The sequence below is a fragment of the Haemaphysalis longicornis genome, unplaced genomic scaffold, assembly GCF_048455015.1.
Source record: "Haemaphysalis longicornis isolate Haplotype H1 unplaced genomic scaffold, Haemaphysalis longicornis Haplotype H1 scaffold_29, whole genome shotgun sequence".
NCBI lineage: Eukaryota > Metazoa > Arthropoda > Arachnida > Ixodida > Ixodidae > Haemaphysalis > Haemaphysalis longicornis.
The window spans coordinates 2,731,608-2,757,776 of record NW_027526331.1 but is presented as its reverse complement, the minus strand read 5'-3'; the positions used below and the strand labels follow the sequence as shown (position 1 = coordinate 2,757,776).

At 48.9% G+C, this 26,169-nt stretch overlaps 1 protein-coding gene across 4 annotated transcripts in view; it reads left to right on the top strand.

Moving 5' to 3' along the window:
* LOC144173119 (telomere-associated protein RIF1-like) overlaps positions 1 to 26,169 on the top strand; it is a 111,767-nt gene that overhangs the window by 32,015 nt on the left and 53,583 nt on the right. For all 4 annotated transcript variants that reach the window (XM_077701637.1, XM_077701636.1, XM_077701634.1 and 1 more), the window contains exons 11-20: positions 2,504 to 2,599; positions 4,241 to 4,348; positions 6,270 to 6,421; positions 7,587 to 7,670; positions 8,398 to 8,471; positions 13,782 to 14,058; positions 15,126 to 15,272; positions 18,868 to 18,922; positions 19,417 to 19,601; positions 25,691 to 25,840. In XM_077701637.1, the coding sequence (XP_077557763.1) occupies positions 2,504 to 2,599; positions 4,241 to 4,348; positions 6,270 to 6,421; positions 7,587 to 7,670; positions 8,398 to 8,471; positions 13,782 to 14,058; positions 15,126 to 15,272; positions 18,868 to 18,922; positions 19,417 to 19,601; positions 25,691 to 25,840 (1,328 nt within the window). The remainder of the gene's footprint in view (positions 1 to 2,503; positions 2,600 to 4,240; positions 4,349 to 6,269; positions 6,422 to 7,586; positions 7,671 to 8,397; positions 8,472 to 13,781; positions 14,059 to 15,125; positions 15,273 to 18,867; positions 18,923 to 19,416; positions 19,602 to 25,690; positions 25,841 to 26,169) is intronic.

The following is a 26,169-nucleotide window of genomic DNA, read 5'->3' as shown; positions in this document are numbered from 1 at the left end:
TGTGCACTGTAATGTATGATGTACATTGAAGCCTGGCACTCAGTCACTCATACTATACTCGGTTACAACTCAAGAACGGCACCACCTCATGTAGTGTATCACTCCGCCAAAGCACCGGACCCATGGCGTCAGTGCGCGGGCGTTTTGAAAGGAGTTTGCTAGGAATGCGTGATATCGTCTGCCTTGTCTCGCGCAGTTTGTTTGTCGTCACTGGAGTCGTTTATAAGCTTATTAAGTCCAAAACATCACGGGAACGGCTCACACCATGTTCAAAATATTCCCAGTAGAGCCCTACTTGCGCCGCGCGGAGAAACATCCGGCTACGGTGATAAGGCACAGCGGCAACTTCTGGTGCCGGCAACTTCTGGTGCCGTTCTTAAAGGAGTACTGACACGAAAATTTTATGTTACGTTTTTTTCGCTGCTATGCGTGCCTACCAGCCCACTAATCATAAAATGACAGATTAGACGGTCGAGCGCAGCGTAAACATTCATTTACGGCGTCGTTTATTCGCGCCAGTTTCGGTTTCGACTGAAAAACGCCGAGCGGCCGCCATGACAGCATGTATAACATGACGTCACCATTCTTGCCGTATCGCTGCCTCTCTGGAAGCGCGCGCGAGCGAGCGCACGCGCGCGCCCAGACCGGCCGAGGTTTTCGCCGTCCCCACAGGCCCGGGCAGCATGACGTCAGTCCCAAAACCATGACGTGTACACACGCCCGAGCAGCGCGCGCCAACCACAACCAGCGCGTCGGCTTCGTCACGGGAGCCCCGACGTCGGCAGTTTGGGGCACGTAGCAGATGATGTCACGTCGGCCCGCTCTGGGCTTTCTCGTGCGGGCGAAGATTAAAATGGATTTTAAATATGTTTCGCTGAACGGTTGCTGTTGAAACTTGCTGGGAGATATCTCCTGATAAAAAGGAAGCGTTTTACATAGTTATCTCAGCTTTGAAATTTCGTGTCAGTACTCCTTTAAGTTGTCACCAAGTATACCAACAGCTTTGTTTTCCTCAAACGCCACACTGTTGATGGGACGTAGTCCTCCTATTTTGTGCAGCTCTGCTTTCTTTGGGTTCATTATACAGAAAGTGCAGAAAAATTGCCTTGTCGTGTGGAGGCAAAATTTTATGCACTATCAGTGCACACGAAGTTGTGGAAGCCCTGCTACTTCATTTATTATACAGTTGGCAAGTTTGCAACCAATTTTTCTGGACCTGAGGGCAGAAGTGTTGTAATAACCGTGCAGCTGAAGAAGTGGACTCCAATGAGGCGCGGGTATCTTACTAAACTGTTAAAAAAAAAAATGTCTAATTGGTCAGGCAGGTCCAAGTTATAATCTGAAAAACTGATCAGGGACTTGGTAGAAATGTTAAAGCGCTAAAAACCGTGTTAAAGCAACGTTTGAAATGCTCTGCTTTGTATATTGTCGAGATGTGTATATATGGATATTTTTAGCAGCAAGTGATGTGTGTCGGATTAAGTTTGGTTGCACTCTACCTTATTTTTAAAATGCACGTAATGTGCAAATGAAAGCCACCTTTTCCAAAAGCAGATTTTTCTCATTGATTTGACGAGCAAGTTTCAACCTCCTGACTTTTGCTTTAATAATCGCCCCAGTTTTAACAAGCTTGGAACTTTCTTTGAGCGCGTTAACTTTTGCTTTGGTGTTCACTTAGGAAAGGTTTGGATTCCCTGTTGTGAAATACTGATATAAAGACTTTTTTTTTTTTTTTTCTTACTGCACTGTGTTATTTGACAAGGCGCTCTTAAGGGGGGACACTGGTCTTGAGGACATTTTTGTTATTTTTTAACCTATGAGCTTGAGATTTACACATTGAGTGTATTTTAACATCCTGAGCCCAAATATGCAGTTAGTTTTCATCTATGGGGTGTTAGTTTAGAGTTGTGCAACATGCCACACCATTTCGGGCAATATCTTCATTATCTACCTATGAAATACTCAAATAGCTTTTATCACTTTGTGCTCTAGAAGGACCAGGGAGTGCAACTATACCACAGCAGTAATTTTATCACTGTTTCTGCAAGCACTGTGTACTTCATAAATGTCAGGTCATCAATTTCCAATGTTTTTGTGAAACTAACTGCATAAAATCTCGCACAAGCAAAGAGAAATTCTATTACTTTTGTGATTTTATTGCACTGTTCAGTTCATAAGCTTTCAAATGCAGTGAAAATAATACAAGTCGAATGAGTACATCCCAAGATATTGTACCTGGCAGCTGACCATGTGGGGAAAAAATTGGTTCTGAGAAAACAGGGTGCAAAGTTTAGACACATAGGTAAAAATGGTCATTTAGGTGACTTCAAAGGGCGACAGCTTTGTGAATCCTTACGATACTGCTGTACTATTTTGCAGGTACATTCTTTGGGACCTGTAGACTGTAAATAAAATTAATACAGAAAATTGATTTTTTGGCAAATTTTCGCTCCTCAAGACCAGTGTCACCCCTTAATTAAGTGAGACCTGCCCTCTCTGCCAGGGCCCGAACGACTGGAGAGCCTGTACGCCCTGCTGCGCCTGCTGCAGCTGCCTGTGGATGCAAACTGGAAGGCCGACATGGACGCCGTGCCCCTCAGTGAGTTTCGCCCACGGGCCACCGTTCAGTGTTTCGGCAGCCAACAACTGAAAAACCTTAAAGGAGCCATGAAGAGAAAATACAACTTCGTTTAATTTGAAAGAGCTAGGATTCAGTATCTCACTCAGCTCCATTACAGCCACAAAAGGTGTTTTTTTAACGAAAAAAAGCAAGAAGTATTTAAAAACTTTCAAATTTTCCGCCACAGTGACGTGTTATGAGCAAGAACGACGTCATATGGGCCAACAATAAAACATAATTTGCAGTGCGTTAACTGCACGTTAGCATTCAAGTGATGCGGCCAAATGGAACTAGAGGATCCATTGCAGACGTCCAGTCATGTGTCGTCGCGACAGGGCAGTTAGGCGGCCGCCAATCGCACAAACAAGGTTCCGTGACGTCACAGAAAAGTTGCGGGAAATTGGCTAGGGGGTCGCCACGGCTTCACACGTTTTATTTCATATCTCCGTTATTTGTTCGAAGATTGCGGTGATATTGGTATCATTGTTATCGGGACTAAGCAGTCATTCCAATAAACCCAACTTGTATTTTGTCTTCATGGCTTCTTTAAAGGGGCCATGAAGACACAATACAACTCGCCGTAGAGTTCCAAGTGAACACCCACCCCTGAAACATCGCACGCCCCCATTTAGGGGTGAAATATTCAATTTACTGAAAGACCCGAAAGATTGCCCACCCCCTAAAATCAATGGCTTTAGCGTCGAACAAAATAAAACGCGAATCGTCTAATCATGTGTTGATGCGGCCACTTATCTGTCCTTTTTGCAGTTGAGCCGAAAGTTCGCCCATCTGGTATTTTTTCTCGATATCTCCGCAGTTTTGGTTGGCGGTGCGGCCACTTTTTTCTAGTTTTTAGCACCTGACCCGAAAGATCGCCTATCCCATGCTTTTCGCTTGATATCTCTGTACTTTGGGTGGGCGTTCCTTCGAAACTTTACGGTAGTTCATTTTGAAAGAACTACCCTTTGGCAACTTACCCAGCTCGATCTCAGCCGTGAAAGATGCTCTTTTAACCAAGGTCACGAAGAAATGTTGAAAAACCGTGAAATTTTCGTGCTACAGTGACGTAATGTGGGCCAGCAGTGAAGACATAGTTACCAATGTGTCGAGTGCACTATAGCATTCACGCGATGCAGTTAAACGAAACTAGCGGCCCCGGTATGCAATCGCCCAGTCCTGTTTCTTGGTGGTGCTTGCTTAGGCTGGCTGCCGCCAACCGCACGAACAAGATTCTGTGACATCATAAAGGAATACAGTCGAGCCCGCTTATAACAAACACATTGGGAAATGGAAATCAGTTCGTTATATCCACTTTTCGCTATATCTGGACACAAAATCTATGTATCCAAATGGTGATGGGAAATGAAGATTTGTTCATTATAGCCGCTGTTTCGTTAAAACCGGGTTCACCATATGCGGTCTATACGGAAGCCGGGAAATAGCCGGGGAGTTGCCACTGCTTCATGTGCTTTCCTTAGTATCTCCATTATTTGCGTGAAGTCTGCGATAAAATTTAAATCGTTGCTATTGGGAAAAAGAAGTCTTTTCAGTGGGCCAAACTTGTATTTCGTCCTGGTGGCCCCTTTGGTAAGCGTCCCCTCCCTGTGTGTTCACGTGCAGCGCCTTTGGGCGGCCCCCTGGAGACGAGCGTGCTAGGGCGCCACCTAAAGGAGTGGGAGCGCACCTGCCGTTCGGCCATCGGACTGCTGCAGCAGAACACCGAGCACGGTAGGTGGTTGGGCGGTAGAAGCCGGGTTTATTGTTGCACCGAAGGGAGACGGCTCAGGTGATTGTAACAATAATAAAAATCCCTGCATAATCCAGCCTACATAAGCATGCAGGGGGTCGCTGGTGCCCCACTGAGTCGCAGTCTGTGATTGAACATATAGAAATACTCTAATTACCTGATTCTAACGCGCACCTTTTTTTCCGCAAATATAGGCAGAAAAATCGCATGCGTGTTAGAATCGGATACAAAACTGAAATTGCTGAAACAGCTGAAATTTCGTTCCACCCATCGCCATCGCCAACTCAGGATGGCGCCGAAGCTTTTAGCAACAATTTTTCGGATCTAGGCGCCTAGGCTTTTCTTTCGGCGTTCACACAAATCCTCAAATTATTCCACTTGCGTGCTTGATAACAGCAATGGCAGCAGCGGCAACGAAGGTGCACCGCTTCCGCGGCTTACGAGCGGTTCCCACGTGTTCACAACGAGCGGTTGGCTGAAGCGTATGCCTCTGGAGAAGCTCGCGGGATGGGCATGCGAGGCGTGCGCCACGATCCCATCGAACATGGTTGAACGTTCGTTCAGAAGTGTGGCATCGCGAACGCGCTTGACGGCACCAATGACGAGATGTTGCGGTCAGGGGAAGGCGACAAGGAGCTCTCGATTGGATTGGAAAAACATTTATTGTGCCTGCGGTTGAAGTCCAAGTTAGGACTTCAGACTTGGTCAGTGTCGTCCTCGCTGTCGCCACCAGGGTTAGAGGCCCCCCGCCCGTTACCGGGCTGTGAGGTCTCCTGCCTGGCCAACGCCACGATGACCCGCTGGACGGCCTCGAGTTGGAAGAGCGACGAGGAGTGAGATGAGTGAGATTACTTCGGGAAATAAATCGCCCGTTTCTCTCGCATTCGTTTTTCTTGCTCACAAAGTTCCTTGCGCGTTACAAGCGGAGGTGCAAGTTTTTTCGGTTTTTTTACCTGGAAAATCGGGTGCGCGTTAGAATCGGGGGCGCGTTAGAATCGGGTAATTACGGTACATAGTCTATGCCTGTTACAACGCACCCTCTTAACCCAGAAAAAATGACCATTGTATTGTATCCAAAGTATGCAGTATCCGAAGGGGGGGGATCGAAGGTTAGACCAGTTGGACCCGGCACAGCCAGCAGCAGATTGTGCACAATGGATGGGAACCATCCCCCTGCTTGAGGCATTTCTTACCTTTTTCATTGAACAGAATGGGAATGATGCGTGTGTGGGGATAATAAAGGCCGAACCTCACTGAATCTCGGTTCTTTATTACTTAAAAAAAACTGTGACGAGGGCAGAATTGACCTCCAGGTGCGCCCCTTAGTGTATTCGAAAGTGCTGTTCTCCAATCTCACTGGATTGGAGAACAACCTCTCACTTGCCCCAGCCCTGAGAGGGTTACTAGATTTAAAGAAAGAAAACCCACCAGTTGTCAGGCATGCGGGGGCTCATGGTTGCGCTCAGTGTGGCTTGAAAAGCACAGCCAACGCTAGCCCATGCTTACACATGGCTGGCATGTCCGGTGTATTCAGTGTATCCACTTCCTCAGCTCACCAGAAGGTTCAACATCAAACCAACAGATGGCCCAACTGGGCTTTTGCCCTCATATTCTTGGAGTGTTCTAAGCATCCCCTGAAGCTTCTTTACCTATTTGCTGGTACCATGCAACGAAAATGGCTATGCACAGTTTGTATATGAAGTGCCCACAGTTCTAAGTACCCACGCAACTCAAAATTTTTCAAAATCTCTGCACAGCCCCATTGAGGAAGTTAATTAAGTGCGCCATGTCAAGACTTCCAAGCTGTGCTATTTGAGTGCATATGCTTATTCTGCCATGTACACAAAAGCTTGTGGAGAGAGTAGGCACTGACCTGCCTGCTTGCCTGCTTCCACCGTGCAGCGCCCTCCCTGGGCTGCCTGCTGATGCACCTGCTGCTGAAGCGAGCCGTGGAGGCCCACACGGCGGACAACGTGCCTGTGGCGGCAGCAATGCTCAAGCTGGTCCTGGATGGCCTCTCTGACTGGCTGCTGGGGGCGCCACAGGCCTGCAAGGTATGCCTCTCTCCCCAACCCTTTTCCCTCCCTGTTTCACCCTTGAGCTTGACTGCACAACATTCCGTTTCCAGGACACTGCAGCAGGCCTGTTGCACCTAGCGCCATCTGGTGGTTAGCTTTGAACACTACCGCAATCTCCTTCATTAGCTGTAAAACGAGCTCACTGTTCGGCTCCAGTGGTCGAGCCCCAGTGGGTCTATTTGTGTATTTATTTCCGGGTGCTTTTTTTTTTTTTTTTTTTGAAAAAGGCTTTCTTAGTTCAATTCTGCAAATTCTTTTCCTAAATGAGGGTGGTTTAGTTCTGGAGGAAGCGAGCCTGTCACCACATTAAGGGGGGACACTGGTCTTAAAACAACTTCTTTTAATTTTCAAGTAAACTCTGTGAAACTTATCAGTCTTGCTGCTTTTCTCCCACTGATTTCAGATATGCCATCATTTTCTCAGTTGGTCAATTAGTTCTCACGATAATCAGCGATAATTAGCCATTATTAGTGAAACTATAGACAAAACATTGTGGGGCATCAAACTAATCTTTGTATTTTCCAATACTATGAACCCTGTGAGTGCAATAATTGAAGCAGATTTTGATGCATCGCTTAGAACTAATTTTACAGCTCATTAAACTTTGGTGTTCGAAATGGGCACTCAAAATGGCTCCTTGCCACTCGTGCTACCAAAGTTTAATGAGCTGTAAAATGAGCTGTAAATGAGCTAGCCTCCTTACATGAAAGCAGTTGACACAAAGGAATGCAGTCCCCGTATACCGTATTTATTCGAATATAAGGCGAGGTGCCTTTTCCAAAATCCGTAGTCTCAAAGTCATACCCCGCCTTATATTTGAAGCACACTATATATATATATATATATATATATATATATATATATATATATATATATATATATATATATATATATATATATATGGCGATGTTTTTGACTCTCCAAACTGTACCCTCACGTTATAATTGGGACCGCCTTATATGTTATCGAATAAATACAGTAATCTTTCATGGCTGGGAAGTGTCCTTTGCCATAATAATCAGAGCCACAGCAGGTTGCAAAGAGGAGTTTGCGTGATAGGGGATAGCTAGGTGTGTGTTGTTTATAGAGTGCTTTTGATAGAGTTGATAGAGTGTGTTGTTGCTGCTCTGTTCCGTTGCAGCGGGTGCTAGAGGAAGCCAGCCAGCTGCCGGAGAAAATGCTTACCTCGCACTGCTACTACTCGGGAAAGCTGGGAGTGCTGCACGTGAGTGGGCCGTTTTTCGTGTCTCTTCGAACGATGAAGCTTTGTTGCACCCCACTCGATGCGCAAGACCTACCGTCCAGTCTTAACAATGCTACATCTAACAACACCGTGCCACTCTTTTGATGTGCGAGCATCACTTGGCTTACTTGGTGAAAAAAGCTGCGTCCCCAGATGGGGCCAAAAACCCCCTCACGAAATTGTCATTGGCTATAATTCCTAGCATACCCACTCTAGGGGGCATTGGCAAGTGATGGGGTGGGCAGCTGTCAGAACATCACATTCATACAATCCAGCAATTCCTATTAGTGATGCCGACATACCAACCTAGATTTATTGATTGATTGTAGAGTTTAACGTGCCAAAGCTGCACTTTGGCTATGAGGCGTGCCATATTGGAGGGCTCCGGATTAATTTTGACCGCCTGGGGACCTCTTATGTGCGCCAAGATCTCGAACACACGAGCGTTTTCGCTTTTCGCCTCCATCAGAATAACATGCCAACCTAACCTACACATACAAACATTTCTACAGCTCTACAAGAAGTGATGCTCGGGTGTTCTGACATTGTAAGAGGAAGCTGAAGTTTCCCTGAAACATCTTTCGTTTCATTATAATTGTCTGAGTTTCTTTAATAAATAAACATCAGCTCAAGCACAGTGGTACCACTGGATTGCGGTGACTGGTCGTGGTGACGGAAGCGATCATCATCGAGTGTTTCTTGTTTCCAGGGCACACCTGTTCTCTCGCTGCTCAAGCTCCTGCTGCAGCCGGCCCTGCTGGCCGTCTTCTCGGAGGAGGATGAGTGAGTGGTGGCTCACGTGTTGGCTTTTGCTTTGCCTGCATGGAATGCTTTTGCAGCACGGCAGCCGTTACTTGGGGGAGTTACTTTTTCTTGGCATGTGGCTGCTGCCAACGTTTGTGTTTGCGACGCGTATGGGACCTGGAAAACAAAATGCTTGTGCCAGTTTGGAATTTTCGGAGATTGGACCCAGGTTGTGTGACTCTGAGGTGGGTATTGCGACCACTGGGTCTCAAGTGGTTGTCGGTGACGAGTTGTACGATTGCGGGTCGTGCGGCCTGTTTTAAGGGGGATGACAGGGGGCAGATGACAAATTCTTGGTGGCTTTTGATCTCAATGTAGCTAGGAATAGGAACACCACAAATACAGTGTAGACCGCTTATAACGTATGTCGCGGGAGCCGCGAAAATCCGCACTATAAGCGGTACCGCACTATAACCAAAACATGCGCGAATTCAACCAAATCGCCACGTACCTCTCAAGTCATCCTAAATTTTTTATCACCCAAACGCACAGCGCCTAAAAACGAAGGAAGGGTCTTTATTTCGTATTATTTTTAACATCAGCCGCTACTGCCGGGTCTCACACATTGCAAAAGCGCGGTCTTACAAACGGCGAGTGCGGCTTTAACTTCCGTTGTGTTTGTGTTTTGAAAGACCATGGCTGCGTTTTTTGCGTCTATGAAGATGCCGCAGGACATGATAAGAAAGGCCAGCGGGATTTTTTTTTACCCCACCTTGCGTTCACGATGCCGAAGGCGGCTGCTTATCAGCGCAACGTACTGGTGGTGGAAATCTTCGCGCGGCTCGCTTGTTTGGGGAGAGCGGTGGCTTATCTGCACAACGTTCTAAAGCGTGAACCGCATGGAGCGATTTCTCGCGAAAACGTGCAGCGCACGCCGCAGGCGCGGCGACGCCGCAGGCACGGCGACGCCGGCGCGGATACAACTGACGTAATGTGTGCGGCGCGGTAAGAGGCGGCAACATGGCGTCGGCACTGGCCGTGAAGCAGTGCAGGCAGCTCCAGCGACCACATCCAACCGCTCGCTGAAATGCCGCACGAGGCGCAAGCGAAGATGCTCATGCAAGAAAAGAGCTGATACTGTGACCGCAAAGTGGAATATAAACTGCCATCCATGCTGCTTGTGAAAGCGCCCATCAAAAAATACCGCGGCGGTAAGCCTAAAGTCCCTTCATCTGATCGAGGGACTTTAGCCTAAACACCTCTGGCGCGGCTAGCCGGCTCGGAGCGCTTCGAATCTCCCGCCATTAGGTGCGCGTCTTTCTATTGGTGCAAGTCGTCAGGCTCCTCCCACTGCCACGCGAAGAAGCCACCGCGTGCGCGGAATCGTAGACGCGAGCATGAAAAAAACGCACGCGCAACGCCGACGTGCACAATTCGTGTGCGAAAACGGGCCATGCGGTTCACGATTAAGGGGGGACGCGGCTTTCAACTTCGGAAAAATGACCAAAACATCGTTTTTTTGAAACCCGCATATTCGGCTTCTATGTTTCCTATTCTATGCGTCCGCAAAGTTTTTACGCTGAAAAGCGTCGCAAAGTGGCATAAAAAAATACTTTTGTCAGGCGCGGTGACAAACTATCAGCGCAAAAGGGCGAAAAAACGGCAATTTTCGGAGCGCTCTATCTCCGCAACGGTGCCACCGGGCGCGGCCATTTTGATATGGTTAGATCGGCCGAGCGATCGTTTTTCCGGTTCCGCTCGTCTCTTTTATCTTCGTTCATTCACAAACGCATAAACGGCAGAAAAGAAACGACGCACAAACGAAGCTAGAAATAGATGCTGAAGCTCTATTGGTCCTCCGGTCGGGGCGCAGAACATCGACCCTCCTGATTGGATGTCACGGGCGCAACGCAAGATGGCGGCCGCCTGAGCTGCGTAGCGAGCGGATTGAGTTCATTTTCGCCGCTTCGCTCGGCCGAGTTTCTGTTAAATCTGTGGTATTCAACACGCACGTTATCGCGATGGGAATGCCTGAGATCGCGAGCCAGATTACGGGAAGTTGTGTGGCTCGAAAGGAGGAGGTCATTGAACGCTTCGTGGTGCGCGTGACTCTACCGTCGCCAGACCCCGGAGGGTGACGCGGTGTGCGCGCTTGCGATAGCGGTTCCTGAAGTGAACTTTTAGTCGGGTTTGCGATGTTTACACGCTTAGTTATTGCTGTGTTTTGACTGTGGACTCGCTAGCCTTGAGAAAGAAACGGTCGACGCGTCAAACGCGCTGGCGCGCACGCCATAGCCGACGCGCATTGGAGCAGCACATGACTGGGCAACCGGTTACGATTGAACGCCAGTAGTTGTAATTAATGCCTGCGACGTTAGATTTAATCTTAAAAGCGACCTGACCAGCCATATCAGGTATAATTAAAGTTCGATATGTCGCGGTAAGCATGCGCTGCGATGCGCGCGAGCCATATCCCCGTATTGCGCAACGTTTCCCGTGCACTTGTAATTTTCATGCAAACAGGTTTGAGTTAGTAATATAGGAATAAAAATATGTTTTGTGCATTAAAAATGTACGTTACTGTCGCAGCATTTAACAGTTATTTTTTAGGGAAATTATTGATACCATTGCTTAGGGCATACTGGCTTTGCTGCTAGAAATATTGGATGCCTTGAATGTCAAAAGTATTAAAAAAATATGCTCTTGCATTGAAGTTGGGAGTTATGCAGAATACTCTACCAAGCTTCAAAGTAGCTCATTTTCATCCTTGTGATATGCAAACTTTTGGCAATGAACACCTGCAGGTATGAGTACTAAGTTGCTGTGCCAGGCAAGATGATAAAACATAAGAAAAAGCCAAAAATGTTCAAATTTAAGTAAAAAAAATGCTCAACTTGTTGCCATGGTGACAACACTGCAAAAGGAGGCTGTTCAGTGCGATACAGCCAACCAGCTAACCTACTTTGCATTGAAAGCCCATTGAAACCCATCTCCCCCTTCGTTTGGTCTGCAAAGTGGGGTATGTACTCTTCACGGAGGAGCTGAAAATGATGTTTTCTGGAAAGAAAAAGGCTGTAAAAGGCACTCCAATTTCAAGGCAAGGCATTCCAGAAGCCCCATGTTCAAAAGGACATGAAAGGCTACAACCGTGACGACTTTTGATAAGTGAAACCTATGTTGCAACTTCGGAAGCCGTTTTCTCAAAACAGTTTTTTTTGCCACCTCCGTCGCTTGTACCAGGGATTTTTTTGTGACCGCTGGGTCTATTTTGATTTCGTTTCTTGCATTACATTCCTTGATAAACAGTTCAGGTCGTGACACTCTTGGTTTTCCTGATTTGTTTTTTGTGATTTTTTAATTCAAATAATCGTTCACAGTCAACATGCCTATTGCACAGTAACCTCTAAAAAAATGAAAACTAAAAAACATTGTGTTGTAAAAAAAAAATTCTAAAACTGTCACGACCTCGTCCATTCATTTGGGAATGCAACGCACTTCGAACAAGTTTTCTATCGTGTTTTATAAGCCGCTCAAGCTCGGTACAAGCGGAACAGAAAGAAAATTTCATACATAAAAAAGTTATCAAAATATTAACTTCAAATTTTTATGGTGTTATCACAGAAGCATTTCCAGTTGCTGTGCCAATTTTCATCAAAATCCACAAAGAAATAAAAAGTTGATTTTGAAAGCCACGTCCCCCCTTAATAGAAACAACTTGCCACGCGCGGACGGGGAGCCGGTCGCTATCTTCCGAGGTGCATCAAGCAAGGGCAGCTGTGGTTATCACGTACGCGCGAACTAAAGGGTGCCTATTTTTTGCTTCTGTGTCGAGGTTAGAGGAGAGCAAGGGGTGCGCGCTGCGTCAGATGGCCGATTTCATCATTTCTTTTTTTCTTTTGCTACCCTAAAACGATGCCCCAGCTGCGCCGGTCGATGAGCAGACCCGCCGAAAAACCGCACTATAAACGGTATTGTGCTTCGGCCAACCGCATCTTAAGCGGTATGCTTATGCATTGAGTTCTATGGGAGGCAAACCGGTGGTCACGAAAACCCGCGTTATATCCGGTCCCACACTATAAGCGGTTACGTTATAAATGGTCTACACTGTACATGCCACAGTTCCTCGATGCCCGCGCACACACGATGTGTATCCGAACAAAGGCTTGGGTCACTGATCATTTCCGGTGCTCAGCATCCTTGCAGCACCGTGGAGGTTGCAAAAGGGGGAAAGCCAAAGAGAAGGCCACCCTAGCTGCCAAAAGGGGGTACCCTGTGAACCGGTCAGCACTTACCGCAAGCACCCCTGCTTGAGAAGAAAGGGAGGGATAGGGGGAAGCAGACCCGCCGCGGTGGCTCAGTGGCTAAGGCATTGCGCTGCTGAGCACGAGGTCGCGGGTTCGATTCCTGGCCGCGGCGGCCGCTTTTCTGATGGAGGCGAAAAGCAAAAATGCCCATGTGTACGAGATTTTGGTGCACGTTAAAGATCCCCAGGTGGTCAAAATTAATCCAGAGCCCTCCACTACGGCGCGCCTCATCGCCTGCGTTGTGTCGGCGCGTTAAGCCCTACAGTCAATCAATAGGGCAAATCATAGAAGGGGCGACATTTGGGCTAGTTGGTAGTGGTTCTTCAGCATCTTGAAATAGCACAAACTCAACATGGACACGAAAAGGAAGTAGACAAACCCTTAAACTGAAGTGCCTAACAGCTCTTAGCGTTGCTCTTAATGGGCTCAAATAAACGCCGAAGATGGACTTTCCCATTTCGTATCATATATGTTGAACAAGAAGATGCCTTGCCCCCTTGGGCCCATCATCATCATCGTGAGATTGTTTCTTTAAAGACGCAATCGGGATGGGTCTGGGTTCGTCCCTTTCTCAACATTTTGGTGCCGAAAATCCTGTAAGCAAGCCAGCAGTGCGGCGAGCCTTTTACTTCCCTCTTCTTGTGTCCGTGTTGAGTGTGCGCTGCTTGAAGGTGTGCGGGGAAGCAGGCCTTTCTGTCTGTCGCCTCCTACAGGCGACAGACAGAAAGCGCAACATCCTTTCATTTGTGCATCTTCACCTGGAATGGAAGCTCGACACACAGCACGATCTAGGCATTGTCGAGGTCGGGATGTCTGTCGGTTACTTTACATGCAAGTCACAAGTACATGAACTCAGTGCAACAGGGATGGTGTAGCAGAAGAACCACGCAAGGCAACCCAAAATGGGGCTCGAAGCTTTAATGGCACATGAGTCTCCACGGTGATGATAATGATAGTTGGCGCATGACCAACAGGAGATTCAACATCTTCCCGTGCCCACAACGTTCATGGTGGCCTCCCCTGTCCCCTCTTCCTTGCACTGCAGGGTGGTGCGCCTGTTTGGGCGCCTGGTGTCCCTGGGCCTGCAGAACCCGTCGCGGCTGCACCTGACCGAGGCCGTGCTGGGCTCCCTGGAGCGCTGCTCCTCCTCCGCGGCCTCCCTGCTGTGCGAGCTGTGGCTGTGCCTTTGCTCGGCGCTGCTGCCCCACCTGCAGCAGGGCCAGGAGGTGAACCAGGGCAGCGACCTGGAGCCGGACTTCTCCGCCCTGGTGGCCGCCCTGGCCTTCCCCGTCCACCACTGCCTGCCCTGCGCCTCCCCCAAGGTGGGTGTGCACTTGTGCAAAGAAGAGGCCGCTTACAGTGTGGCTTTACGTGAAACTCCTATGCAGTGAACTCCCATTAAAACAAACCCGAAGGGACCATGATGGTTTTTTCGTCATATTAGAAGTTTGTCTTATCAGAAGCCCTCCCAATGAAAGAATCGGCAGCACGCCCAGGTGCACGCAAATATCTTGCTTCGAGACGGTTAATGAAGTAGACTTACAATGGAGGAAAAAGAAAAAAAAACCCACCACTGAATGATTATCCTGTGGGCACAGAACAGGCACTTGAGACAGTTGATAATTTGCGTTTTGTCAGGCTGCGCGCCATTATAGCCTTGGGATTGAAACTGCAGGTTTTTTTGTTTTTTTTTTCATATTTCTTTTTCTTTTTTAACCGTGTGAGGAGCCAAAGATGGTGGATGGTAGTATTTTAAGCGATGCGTATTGCTCCAGATGCAACTGAAGAAACTCCTGGTAGTGTGCCTTTGACCTTCTAGCCCAGCCAAGGTCAAACAAGCGCCCCGTGCAGTTTGGAAAGGATGGCGGCTTTCACAATGAAAGCATCTTTTTGCTCGTTCGTCCTGGGGGGATGGTTGGGGGTAGGGGCGACAGTAACGGTGCATGCCATCAGAAAAAGATATAAGGAGCTGCTGGCTGCTTGCAAATTCGCAGCCTATGTGTTCTGTCTTGCTGTGCAGTTGTGGATGTTCCTTGCATGCTTTGGCCCGAAACCCAAGCGTTTGCTCAGCAAACCCGGCTTAACCGCATGCAAGCACAGCAAAATTTATGGCTACAGTCAGAGATAAAAAATTCTTCGAAATTGAAAACAAAATTGTGTCCAAGACGAATTCTCTTTCTTAGAGATAACTGCCATTTACGCTCAAGAAATAGAATTTGCTCGTACCTGTTGCCTAAATTCTGTGTGTCCTCAATGGCGTGTGCTATAAACCGTCCACCTTCCCCGAAGAGAATGGCTTCTAATTTCTTTTCGAAGCCAAGCATGCGTCGTGCGGTCGTGGCGACCCTGTGTGCGAACAGGAGGGTGAAAAGCAGATTTTCGTCCTCAGGTGCGCAAGACGGTGGTGCGCAAGTGGTGCGAGCTGTACAAGGTGTTTGGCTGCTCGGCCGCCTTGGTGCCCAACGTCTCTCCGCACGCCGTCTGCCACGAGACCTGGCGCCGCATCGGCCAGGGCCTCACCCCGCAGCTGCAGCAGGTGAGTCTCGGTCCACGCTGTGGGACCCCTGCGAGCCTCAACTGTTTCCTTAAGTAAAAAAAAAAAAAAGAGTGCTTCACTTGTTGCCATGGGGACAACACTGCAAAGGGAAGTTGTCCAGTGCGATACAGCCAACCAGCTAACCTACTTTGCATTGAAAGCCATCTCCCCCTCCATTTGGTCTGCAAACTGGGCTATGTACTCTTCACGGAGGAGCTGAAAATGAAGTTTTGTGGAAAGAGAAGGGCTGTAAAAGGCACCGCAATTTCAAGGCAAGGCCTTCCAAAAGCCCCATTTTCAAAAGGACACGAAAGGCTACAACCCTGACAACTTTTGATAAGTGAAACCTATGTTGCAACTTCGGAAGCCGTTTTCTCAAAACAGTTTTCTTTTTTTTGCCACCTCGGTGGCTTGTACCAGAGATTTCTTTATGACCGCTGGGTCTATTTTGATTCCGTTTTTTGCATTACATTCCTTGATGAACAGTTCAGGTCAGCAACGGTTCAGCAACAGCGGCAGCAGTGCGCTAGAGAAGCTGCGGGGTTTGTGCGTGCGCCGTAGCATAGTAGAAATATTGTGTCGTTGTTCTGAAGACCACAAAAGAGCGGGTATGTACCCCATGCACGGGGACGAATTGCAGCGAGAAGTGATTTCGCTTGATGTCAGCAAAATGTGAGACACTCATTCGTAAAGCATGAAGTCAATCTGAACAATAGCGCCGCTGTCGTGCGAAGAGCTGTACAACTACGTGTACCGTGTTTGATGTCAACTTTTGCTACGCTGTGTCGTACATCAGTGCTAATCGCCGCACATTGCGCTTGTGCTCGGTCGCGTTTTCGTAACATGAATAAAGTGTTGAGGTGCGATTTCGGGTGCCGTCTGACTGTCTGAGCAGCGTACGTACGTCTGCATGGCTGCGCGCCGGTCTCGGTGAGGCCTAGCGGGCGCTGCAAAGAACGCGGGGCCAGCACCAGAATGCCGGGGAGAAGCGAGGGGACGAAAGCATCCGCCCTCCCCCCCAATCTGCACCCCTTGCAGTGTTGCCATGACAATTATTACGCCTCCAAGCTCAAGATGGCGGCAACATTGCTATGGCAATTACAACTCACTTTTGCCAGCCCAGGCTCGCCAGGGGAGGATTTGGCGCTAGTACCACAATTAGCCGGGACGCTGGGTTTGAAGGCTAAGAGGCTGCCGACTGCCTGCGGCATGCGCTGCACATTTTCGCCAGAAGAAATCGGTCCATGCGGTTCACCCTTTGGAACGTTGTGCCGATAAGCCGTCGCCTTTTCCCTTTCCAAACATCTGCGGATAGTGAGTTGCGCGAAGCCGAAGATTTCCACCATCAGTACCGTATTTATTCGAAAATAGGTCGAGCACGAATATAGGTCGACCCCCTAAAAATTGAAGTCGCCGAAAAAAAAAATAATATATTCGATTATAGGTCGACCCATACTTTTAAGAAAAAAACTTGAGGAAACTTTTTAAAACTCCCATTTATTTACAACACGGTCACCTCACTGGTCGGAGCCACACAATGCGTCGTCGTCGGAACTTGCGCCGCATGCGCCGCAGTTCATTACCCACCCCCGCCCCCGACTGGCTTTGAAGGCTGAACGGCCAATCCCGCCTCGCAGCGCTAACTGTTGAGCTTTGGTCTGAATATCTTCGCAGGACACTCGGTGTCCTTTCGCACGCTTCTCTTCCACGTGCAGCCGGAGTTTTTTCTCGAGAGCATCGTGCCTCCCACCACGAAACGCACGACGCAGTCCCCTACAAGCAAAAAGTTCGTCCCGCTGTTTCCGCCATCCCCTGATCAGCTTTTCATTAAGGACTAACTCTCGCTGAGCGGCGCAGTTATTCAAGTTCTCAGCAAACAGGATCACCCGCCGCTTAAAGTCCGACGTGACATCGCGAAATGCGCACGAGAAAAACGTTGTGTGCGGAAATCACAACGAAGCAAACACAAAGAAAGCGCATGAAACGGAGAACGGGAGATAGTAGAGACAGCGAGCGAAGCAGGCAACGCCGTTCCGTTCACGAGGTGGCTACGCTAGGTGGCGAAAGTCACCTAGCCAAGCCAAAGACACCAAGCCAAGCCAATCTGGCTCTCTAGCCAGTACGTAAGCTCGCTCGTGTCCGGTTCGGCCGCAGGTAATGCGCGATAGCCGGCAGTGACTGTGGGTGGTTTTCTTACGCTGATTGTTTTGTTATTTTTTCCTTTATTTTCTTGCCTGTCTTTGTTCTAGATGCTCCGCGCTGCCGCCTCAAATTGAGGAGCGCCGGGCGCGACGGAGAAACGGATCGCTCGTTGCGCCCGCCATTTTTGATCACGACTATAGGTCGAGGTTCTTCGGTCACGATTATAGGTCGACCCTCAATTTTTAAGCACATTTTCGGAAAAAAAAGGTCGACCTATATTCGAATAAATACGGTATGTTGCGCTCATAAGCAGCCGCCTTCAGCATCCAGCTGACGTTCTTATCACATTGTCCCCCGGCATCCGCTCATAGACACTAAAAACGCAGCCACGATCCTACAAACACAAACACAGCGGAAGTTAAAGCCGTGCTTGCCATTTGTAGACCACGCTTGCAATATGTAAGACCCTGCAGCAGCAGCTGATGTGAGAGAAAAAGAAAGTAAATAAAGACCGTGCCTTTATTTTTAAGTGCTGTGCGTTTGAGTGATGATAAATATAGGGTGACATGAGGGGCAGGTTATGATGTGGTTGGATTCGCACGTTTTGGTTATAGTGCGGTATTACTTATAGTGCGGGTTTTCACGGCTCCCGCGGCATACGTTATAAGCGGTCTACACTGTAGTATTTTACTTTTTGAATATGGTGTAAAGGTGGACTCCAAATTGAATCTATTCGTGCAGTGTTCGAGGTTTTGGTTGCACCGTGTTTACTCTCAAAATGAACATGCCCGCTACATTAGCCATAAATGATTCTAACTTTTTGTTTGCACCCCATGTGATAATTGCACCCACTATTTTCATTCGTCAAAATGCATGCTAAAGAAGCCGTGTACTGAACACTGCCACTGCGTAGTTTGCTGAAACACAGCTGTCATTTGCAACTAGTTCTACTACGGCAGCCATGGCGCCCCTGTTATCCGGTCCCCTTCGACATCTGAATGTGCGTTGTTTCACCCTGAGCACTGAAGTGCAAGCACACTTGCAACAAGCAGCCATGGATTACTTGTCATGTGGGAGTCCGTCAGACATGTAGCTCGAGAATTCTGTCCCTGGCTTTTCAGTAGCTTCTAGTGCACTGTAGAAGCTGGCTGGGGCGCGTGTGTTTTCAAGGGCTGTCGTCTGTGACTGAATTAGGGACCGAGCATGGCTGGCTGCGAAAGCTGCGTTTCATTTCGCAGAGTAAGCTAGAAAAGTAGCCCCGTGTGTGCAAGGGGGCACGAAGTTAGAATTGCAGCTAAAGTATTTGTAGAATAGCCTACTTCATATGTGGAACGCAACCCCGAATATGCGTACGTTTTTCGAGTAAAAATGTGTGTTCGTGTGTGAGGAGATGCTGTACGCTGTCAGGCTGCCGCTACCCGCCTAATTTCCGCCAACTCGTGTGCCGTTCCAGGACATCGGCTACGTGGACTCGCTGTGTGACCTGCTGGCAACTGTGTCGCCCACTGGTGAGTGTGTGTATCTCACCGTTTTTAATGGGACTGAATTGGCGACAATTGTGCTTGGAGAGAAAGAACTGCAAGTTGCCAAAAAGGAATGAAAGATGCCTCTCAAATGATACCGTATTTATTTGATTATTAGGCAGTCACGATTATAAGGCAAGGGTGCAGTTTGGAGTGTCAAAATAAATCGCCATATATATATATATATATATATATATACTGAGCTTCGAATATAAGATGGGGTATGACTTTGAAGCTTTGGATTCTAAAAAAAACCTCGCCCTATATTCGAATAAATGCTCTACTTCCTTAGAGTTTGAACCACCTTTGGCATTCTGAATTGCTTGCTTGCAAAAACTTTGACGAGAAAACGTTGATTATGAAAACAGCTCTTCCTGAAACATGTTGATCGTCGAGACTTGCAGAGCGTGTGCGTTCCATCACGCTTGCAACGCTGACTTGAGAAGTGGTGCGAGATGGGCGGTGGTGGGGTCATGCAGGTGGCGGGGGCACCGAGTCCTCTGCGCCTTCTCCACCACTGGCGACGGGAGCCAGCCCCCTGCGGTGCTGGGGCAGCAGCCACCGAAACTCCCCTCGCAGCGCCCTGGGCGACCTGCAGCCCTTCTGCCACGCACTGGCCTGGGCTTTGGAAGCGGCCGCCCACAAGGCTGCCTTACCCTCCGAGGTGAGTCACCACCACGTTGCGAGCATTCCTTGCGGAGCAGCGTCCATTGCTGACGAGCCTTGGAATGTCGTCTTGTTAAGGGGACGTGCTCCTCTAAACAACTTTTTTTTTAATAATGAAGTTAGGAGGCTGAAATTTTCACAGCTTGTAGAGATTGAGCTCCTCTGGTCATATACAGTGGAATCTCGGTGATACGAATTCGGTTGATACGAATTTCGTTGTGATACGAATTTTCAAAATTCCCCGGCCAAAATGCATTGTACGCAATGTAAAAAAATTCGGATGATCCGTTCGCATTTATCACCCAGTGCGGGTGATACGAACACGCGAGCCGCGAGCAGATGACTGCGGCGTGGACGGGAGGCGGGAGTGTTTGTGCGGCCGTGTGGCCTTGGTCGCACGCAGGCACAAAATCATTAAGCGTGAACCGCATGATTCCATGTACCGTTTTCTGCTCACGAAAACGCGCCGCGCACGCCACAGGCGCGCTGACGCCACCGCGAATACCACCGTCCACCCGCATGTGGCGCGCGGCGCGGTAAGCCGCGGCAACATGGCGGCGTCAACGGCCGCGAAGTAGGGCGGGTAGCTCGACCGACCGCTTCTGACCGCTCTTTACGGAACAAAAGAAGTTGCTTATGAAGTAAGGGAGCTGATAACGTGTCCGAAAACGACACTGTAAAGCATCGTCCGCGCGGCTAGGGAAAGCGCCTATCAAATATCCGCCACCGTGGTAAGCCTAAACATCTCCGGCGGAGCCAGTGGGCTGTCCGGAGCGCTTTCAAACTGCCGCCATGAAGAGCGTGCCTCCCCGTTGGCGCAAGTCGGCAGGCTCCTCCCACTACCGCGCGCGTCGCGCGTCATTTTACGAGCGAGGTAGTATCTGACGTGGGGGCGAAATCGTCGACGCGGGCGTCAAAAGAAAGCGCGCGCAAACGCCGACGCGCCCGAATCGCATGCGGTTCACGCTTGAGTTCGTGTGCGCGCGTCGCGTCGGCGATGAGCGCGCGTTCTTTTGACGCCCGCGCTGACGATTCAGCCCGGCACCCAGGCGCCAGCCTCTGCCTCGGTTACCGCTAACGGCATTAGGAGCAGCCTCACGACTTGCGCCAATGGGGAGACACGCGCCTCATTGTGATTGCGGCAATTTCGGAGCGCTAGCAGCAGCTGGCTGGGCCACCTCCGCGGTGGATATTTGGCGTAGATGACATTTTATAGTGCTTCTCCCATACTGTCAGCTCCTTTCCCGCCTGAGCAATTTAATTTACACCTTGAGCTCCATATTAACAAAAGGTTAGAAGCGGTTGCTGAAGCTACCTGCACCTCTTCGCGGCAAGAGCCGACGCCATATTGCCGCCGCCTGTCGCATGCGCAGCACATTTCCATTTTTTCTCGTTATCTGATGATACGAATTTTCGGGTGATACGAATATTTTTGCCGCCCCTTGAGATTCGTATGACCGAGATTCCACTGTATGTAATCAGATTTTGAATAGCTGCTCCGGATAAAATGTTACGCAGCATGACTTTCAGAAAAATGGCTTTTTTGTGCACACTTTTTTTTATAGTAAAAATTTTTTCTGAAACTTTTAAAATAGCCTAGGTGGTTCCTTATGAACTGCAGAGTGCACAAATCTACCTGAAAAAGCCTCATCATCATTTTCCTCACCACGGAAAAAAAGTGACTGGTAGTGTGCCTTTTTTTGTTCTGTATATTTTTGTTTTATGACCGTCAGAAATATCTAAGGACACAGATTGCATAATGAACAAGATTTGTGCACTCTACGTGTTATAATAAACATCTGTGCAAAATTTCATCCTGATACGACAACTTTAAGTGGGAAAATAAGTGTGCACAAACTCAGAAAACGGACAAAAACAACAAGCTGAGAAAAACGCAATTGAAAGTTTATTTCTTTGGCAGATTCAGAAATTCTTGCTCAAACAACATGAAACTTGGTGGGGATACAGTCTGAAATGTCCACATTGAGGTACTAAAACTAGAATGCTCCTGCTGCATAAGTTGCACCCTCACGGTTTTTGCTGGGGTAGTCCTTGGTATGGGACCGTTTCACCAGGCTGTGGCAATGGGGCTAGCCTTAGCAGTCACCTTGGCACACATCTGCCTGATCCTCCGCTGGTCACTTGCATTGCTTAGTCTGACCAGTTCTTCTGAAGGGAAGATTCCCAGTTCTTGGAGAACTTGCTCAAAGCTAGTGTGGCCCCTGTTGAACCACAACCCTGCGAGGGCAGTGGCAGTCTCCACTACAGTGAACTGCAGGTTGTACGATAGTGTCCTGTGCCAGATGCGCAGTGCTGCTTCCGTCTCCATGGCATGGGATGAGCAGTCGACATTTTTTTCACACACAAGAGGCATGAAAGGCTTGCCACACTTCCTCCTCTTGCTCATCAAGCTTTTGGTGGCGGCTACAAGTACAAGTAGTTTGACAGCACCCCAAAATCCAGGCAGCGACCAGTGTCAAGAGAAATGGCAGTGCCAACACTGTTGTGGCTCGTGTCTTGGCTTCTGCCAAGTACCATCAAAAATCACACTGAGGTCAGTCTGACCAGCTTGCAACGCAGTTACTTGCCTTGCTTCAGCAAGGTTGTCAGAGACGCCGTTTGTGGCCGCAACATGAACTTTCTTTGCAGTGTTGTAGAACGTCTTTTGATGCTGTGGTTTTGGTAGACCAAGAATGGCACAGAACCTGCACAGCTGATCGTGTCCGATGCCAACCGCGCGTGCAGCGAGTACTGCTTTCACATTGACGGCGAAACAATCACGGGGACTTCCCCTGCAGAGTTCCGGTTTGCGGCCTCCGCGACCGACGGCGGCAGCGCGCTGCGACGAGTAAACAGAAGAAATCACTCCCGCAGCCACTCCCGCAGGGCACTTCTTGTTTTTGCACTTCAGTTCCAGTACCGATGCGAGGCCCTTCCGCTTGTTCGCAACCTCAACTACGACGAGTTCGCACTTCCCGCACGTCGCGCACACGGTGCCACTCAGGTCAGTCAGAGCGCCGACTTCACAGATAACTGCACCGTTCCCGTGGCTAGCTGTCTCCTCACCTTGGAAGGCTGCCGACTTCTTCTCCGATGCGCTTATAAAGCCGATATCTTCGCTGATAAAATCAGCCCCGCCTGGTAGAGCCGCGCTTGCAACGCTTGAAGGCCCGGCGCCGTTAGGCCTCACGGTGCCGGTCGTGCCGGCATTGGCCGTGGTCGTCACAATGCTGCGCCGCTTGCGCTTTCCTTTGTACCGGCATGAAGTACGCTGCTTCCGGCGTCAAAAGTCACGCTTCTCCTCACCGTTCACGATTAAAAACACACGATAAGGAAATAGAAAAGATAGCGCGAAGTAGCGAATGGAACGATGCGGGCGATGGCGGCTCACAAGCGGCAAGAGCCAATGGCGGTCCCGCTTTCGCGTCACGTGATTTAAATGCCCAGTGGGAGCTCGCAAAACAAGCGGGAAGAAACATTTTTTTCATTTTTTTTACGCGGAGATACGAAGCTGGCGAGCGGCTCAATCGAGAGAAGAAGGCTTGATCTACCTCTCTCAAGTGACCGTAATGGCGGCGAGCCACGCTGCCGTGCGGAATAAATTCTCAAACCTGGCCGAAATTTGGCTTGATTGCGCGATTTCTTGGGTCACCGCGAGTCATTCAGGCACATTTTTCACTAAGTTCTCGTTCGTATTTCGTTTTCATTTTTTTACCCATGAAAGAAGGATAGTCAAAGATGCTAATGCAAGGGAAAACAAAAAATCGGTATATTTCGAAAAAATCGCGTTTTTTCGACCCGCGTGTCCCCTTAAATCTGGCATGGTACCAGCGCGAGAAGGAAGACAAAGGACGGGGAGGGCAGACCTCACCCTTCGTCTCCTGTTTTGCACTGTTACCATGTGGAAGTTAGTCAAACACCAACTTTCTCCTTCAAACGTCTTGTTTGAAGGAGAAGTTCTCCATTCCCACTGAGGAAAGTTGAGCTTTGAAGCTGAGCCTGTTGTGGAGCTACCGTATTTTCGCGCATATAACCCGTCCCTGCATATAACCCGCACCCCCACTCTCTGACGATGAATAAAAAAAAACTACCGTATTTACTCGCGTAATGAACGCACTTTTTTTCCCGCAAAACGGAAGCAAAGTTGGGGGTGCGTTTATTACGTGGGGTAATTTTCCAAAAACATTTTCGGTATGATTAGTGACACTAGATAGCTTATCTAGTGACACTAGGTATGATCGATTAGATTGATTGATTGAATCAATCGATTGATTGATTAGACAACCTACTTTTTGCAGTAACTACAAGCGCACACAATTAGCAAGCAAGCCGTGCTTGTCGTGCTGCTTCCGCCAGTATCGCACGCGGACTTCGGCGACTTCGAAATGCCTACCGGCAGAACGGTTCCCATGCTCAAGTGTGTAGTCTACTACCTTTAACTTAAAACCGGCCATTAACTTACATTTCGGCCCATCGCTGACTGCAAAGCACAAGACAAGAAAAACGCTTTCACTGAAAGGATATGGCTGTCAGAAAACAAGTAGGGCTAGAACAGATGCACTGAGCCGACTGAGCGAGAGCCGACAACGCCGCGCCGAAGGACCGTGTCACCGACAACTCCTGAACTTTATACACGAAACTAACTTGTTCGTGTTTCTGTAAGCGCCTACATCTATTATGCCACAGGGCAAACTTTCGAATTAAAAAAAGTGTTTGTTCGTTTTTACTCCGACAGATGGCTCTTGGTTCCATGCGCTATCATCAACAGTGGGAGCGAGTGGAGCGGGAAAGCCACACTACGGCCATTCGCGGGACTGCATGATTGAAAAGTTGGGGGTGCGTTTATTACGCGGGGGAAAATAAAAACCCAGTTTTTGAGACTGAATTTCAGGGTGCGTTCATTATGCGAGTGCGTTCATTATGCGAGTAAATACGGTATATCCCCGCATATTACCCACATATTTTATACATAAGAGAATGGACCAAATCTACTACTCAAGCAACATTACACATTTGTTTATGCAAAAGAACTTGCCTAGCTGACTACGTAACTAGACAGTCAACTTGCTGCATGCATTTTTCAGGTTGGTATATCGCTGTGCTGTGTGTGCAAAATAAGCACTGTCAATGGGATAACAGTGGCTTAGTCGCTATTACTGCTGTTGAGGCATCACGGCCCAATGCGCATAGCGGTGAAGTTGCACCAAACGAAATACCTCGCATGTAATCCACACCTCTACTTCACCCCTGAAATCTTGGCATTTTTGGTGCGGGTTGTACGCGCGAAAATACGGTATCTCTCTCTATTAACGTCCATTTCCACTCCACGAACTGGAAGCTTTGTGCCAGCCTGAATGAGACAGTGGAAGTGACCGCACTTGCAACAAGGCCGCATGTCTCATGAGCACAGGCTGACATTGTCTGTCCTTTTCGAGGTACCGTATTTTCGCACGTATAACCCACACCAAAAATCCAAAAATTTCAGTGGCACAGTAGGGGTGTGGATAATACACAAGGTTTTTCCTTTAGTTCAGCTTCACGGCAATGCGCGTTGTGCCGTGAAGTTCCTACACAGTAACACTGACTAAGCCTTCCATGGCAGCGATTACGCAGAACATACAAGGACAAGGAAGAAAAAGCAAGGACGAGTGCACTCAACAACCCAGTTTTATTAGTGAATTGTGACTTTTGCCTTGCAGTCAGTGTATTCAGCTAGCATATGATGTGTTGCTTGAGCAGTAGCTTTGGTGCAGCCTTTCCTGTATCAAATGTGCGGGCAATTTGTGAGGAATTTTTTTTTCTTTTCTTTTCTTTTCTTTTCCGGCGAGCTGGAAGTGTGGGTGCGGATTATAGGTAGGGGCGGGTTATACGCGCGAAAATATGGTACCACACGCAATAGTCAATAAACTCGGTGTGCAACTTGCAGTCCTTGGGGAGGTGGATTATGGTGCTGGGACAACTTCCCCATGACTCAAGCGTGTGCAGTTGCAGGTCCCAAGTGGGGAGCACGCTGGGATTTTGTGCAGCCAAGTTGTACGGCAGTGTCGTGCTACCTTCGTGAAGCTTGTGTGTGTCCCTCCCTCGCAGGCGTTCTCTGTGGCAGCCGTGGTGGTCAAGCTGGGGCGTCTCCTGCAGGGCCTGCTGGCTTCCCTGCGAGGCACCGCGCCCGTGGTTGAGCTGCTGGGGCTGCTGGGCCCATCTCTCGCACAGCTGCTCGGCTCAAGCCTGGCCATCAAGGCAAGTTGCTTTCCGGACGGGCAGCTGGGTGGGCCTTGGGCGTTGTTTCACTCGCAAGGCTGAGTCCAGCTCTGGGGGAGGATCCACTCGCATTTACGGATCCCACATGCCAGGCATCACCCGCCGCGGTGGCTCAGTGGCTAAGGCGTTGCGCTGCTGAGTATGACGTCGCGAGTTCGATTTCCGGCCGTGGCGGCCGCTTTTCTATTGGAGGCAAAAAGCAAAAACGCCCGCATGTACGAGATTTCGGTGCATGTTAAAGATCCCCAGATGGTCAAAATTAATCCGGAGGCCTCCACTACGGCGCGCCTCATCGCCTGCGCTGCGTC